This window comes from Apaloderma vittatum, unplaced genomic scaffold (genome assembly GCF_000703405.1).
Source record: "Apaloderma vittatum isolate BGI_N311 unplaced genomic scaffold, ASM70340v1 scaffold2071, whole genome shotgun sequence".
Classification (NCBI taxonomy): domain Eukaryota; kingdom Metazoa; phylum Chordata; class Aves; order Trogoniformes; family Trogonidae; genus Apaloderma; species Apaloderma vittatum.
Window position 1 is genome coordinate 3,644 of NW_009697194.1, and position 2,296 is coordinate 5,939.

A 2,296-nucleotide genomic window follows, 5' to 3' on the forward strand; every position below is an offset into this window, starting at 1 on the left:
ACAAGCCCAGCAGCGTGGGCAGGGCAGGGCTGGAGCCGGGCGTTGGGCAGCAGAGCATCCAGGGCTGTTTCATGTGTGGGGACGTGGCTGGGGCAGGAGCACACCTGTGGAGTACAGAGGCTGCTGTGTTCTCTCCCTTTGCCTGGCCAAGGGGTCCTCTGGGACAGCCTGACAGTGCTGGTGGCCCCAAGGAGGAGAGGGCTGGGAGGGCAGGGCTGCTGGGGCAGCAGAGATAGAGGAGACAGCACCGATGAGGGAGGCAGCACCACTGTGTGAGCTGGTGCTCCCAGCCTGGGGCCCTTGACACGGATGGGAGCTTGGGGAATCACATTTTAAGCAGCTGATCAGATCTTCCTTCTTGAATTGAAGCAGCTCCTACATGCTGAGCACGTGCACGAATGAAGCGGGGAAGACACCTTGCCTGTGAGGCTGTCCTTCAATCCACCCTTTCTGCAGAGAGAAAAGAAGGAAAAGAGGGAGAAAGGAAGGAAAAGGAGTGGTGAGCATGGCACAGGGGCATTCAGGGGGATGAGGCCCCGTAACAACTGCCTTTGGTTGCCAAGGAAAAGATGGACGATGGAGATAGAGGTGCAGAGCAGATGACAACCATGGGAGTGACGGGCAGGGAGCAGAGGGAAGGGTTGGATGGAGAGGGGAATAGTGCATCCCAGCACCCGCCAGCCTACGCAGGTTCACTCACCCACCAGTTGCTGTCCTCCTTTTCAGACACCACAATGATCTCTCCTGTGCGGAAAGTCAGCTCATCTTCCTGGTCAGCATCACAGTCGTAGAGAGCGCAGACCCTGCAGAGCAGCAGCCTGTCCTGCAGATAGGTGAGAGCATGGTCAAGCCTTCCCAGCTTCAACAGACACAAACTAAAACAGGTCTGGTGTCTTGGTCCCAAAGCTCCTGGCAAAGACCTGAGGAGCAAGGATGAGAGACTGGGAGGTTTCATGTACAAAGGGAGGGCAGACCTGGCAGGTCACCTGCTGGGGTTTGGGAGGGGCTGGGATCCAGAAGACGCCTCCTTCTGTGGGAGTATCCTTCCAGCAGCACCTACTCCTCTGTCCCAGGACTGCAGCATGTGCAGTCTGGGATCCTGGTTCTCTCAGGGCAGATCTGTGCAAAGAGTCAGCGCTGCTGCTCAGCACAACTCCAAGACCAAGAAACCCAGGTGAGGTTTCCTCTAAACAAAGGACTTTGCTCCTGCACAGTGTCTTTGGGGAGAAGGGAGTCCCCTGGAGCAGGGAGAGGTGGGGCCAGAGTGGACACGGCAACTTGGTCCATGTCCAGAACTGCACCTCGACCTGCCAACAACCCAAAATCATGAACAAGGCTTCCCTCAAAAGGTGTTGGAGCCTTATGGAGATTTTGGTACCATTCCCCACACCTAGCAGGGAGATATCAGTGCAGGGAGATGTCACAGCAGCCTCCTGTGCCTCTGTGACAGCAGAAATGCTGGGAGAAGAAGTTACGGGGTCAACTCCAGCTCAGTTCAGAACAAAAGGTGATGAATGTGGGCAGATGTGGGAGCTGAGCTGATCCTGATCACTGGCCACCTACCGAACTGCTCCAAGGAGGAAGAGGTGGTACAACCCAGGCACGGCCAGAATGCGGATTTGGCTCCTGGAGAGATTGGTGTGGGCCAGGCAGGCAGAGGGGATCCATGGCTTCCAGGGCACCTGTGACACAGTTGGGCTGATCATCCTCTCCCACCTTTTGTCACGGGTGGACAACAGCAGCCACCACTGTCAGGCCACACACTGCAGCATGTCCTTCTCCACGATGCAGCAGAGGCAAAAATCACTCCATCACTCTGGGAGCTGGAAAGGGGAGGGACTGGGGATGGGGTGGAGAGGGATGGCAGGGGACGTGTCCAGAAAGCAGAAAGACGTAGAGTGGAGGCTGGAACAAGAAGCGTGTTAGCAGGAGTTGGGAGATGGACTGTGTAACTCCAAGATGCCCCAAGAGCTGTCAGCAGCAGGGAAAGGATGCAGCTGCCACTGGTCATGCACTTGGCACCTTCTGTCCTGCCATGCTCCGCACGCTGCTGAGCTCTGCTGGGATGAGGCTGGTTCCCAGAGGCACCGGGAGGTTTCAGCTCTCCAGACCTCCATGCCACAGCACCCAGGGCTGCTCCTGGCAGCACTCACTCCTTTACCAAAGGGTCGTGCTGTGCGACCCACTGCCTCAGCCTGCCACCCTGCCTGGGTGCAGAGAGGGGGGCATCTTTCTGCCACTGGAGCCAGGCTGCAGCAGCGACATCTCACCCTGCCAGCCCCTGCAGGACCCCGCC

The 2,296-nt window shown here is 57.8% G+C and overlaps 1 protein-coding gene across 1 annotated transcript in view; it reads right to left on the bottom strand.

The window, feature by feature from the left end:
• Positions 1–375: 375 nt before the first annotated feature.
• LOC104279947 (arf-GAP with SH3 domain, ANK repeat and PH domain-containing protein 1-like) overlaps positions 376–2,296 on the bottom strand; it is a 20,759-nt gene continuing 18,838 nt past the window's right edge. Inside the window, 4 exon segments of the mRNA XM_009877421.1 lie at positions 376–450; positions 701–823; positions 1,564–1,716; positions 2,162–2,207. Coding sequence (XP_009875723.1) covers positions 376–450; positions 701–823; positions 1,564–1,716; positions 2,162–2,207 — 397 coding nt within the window.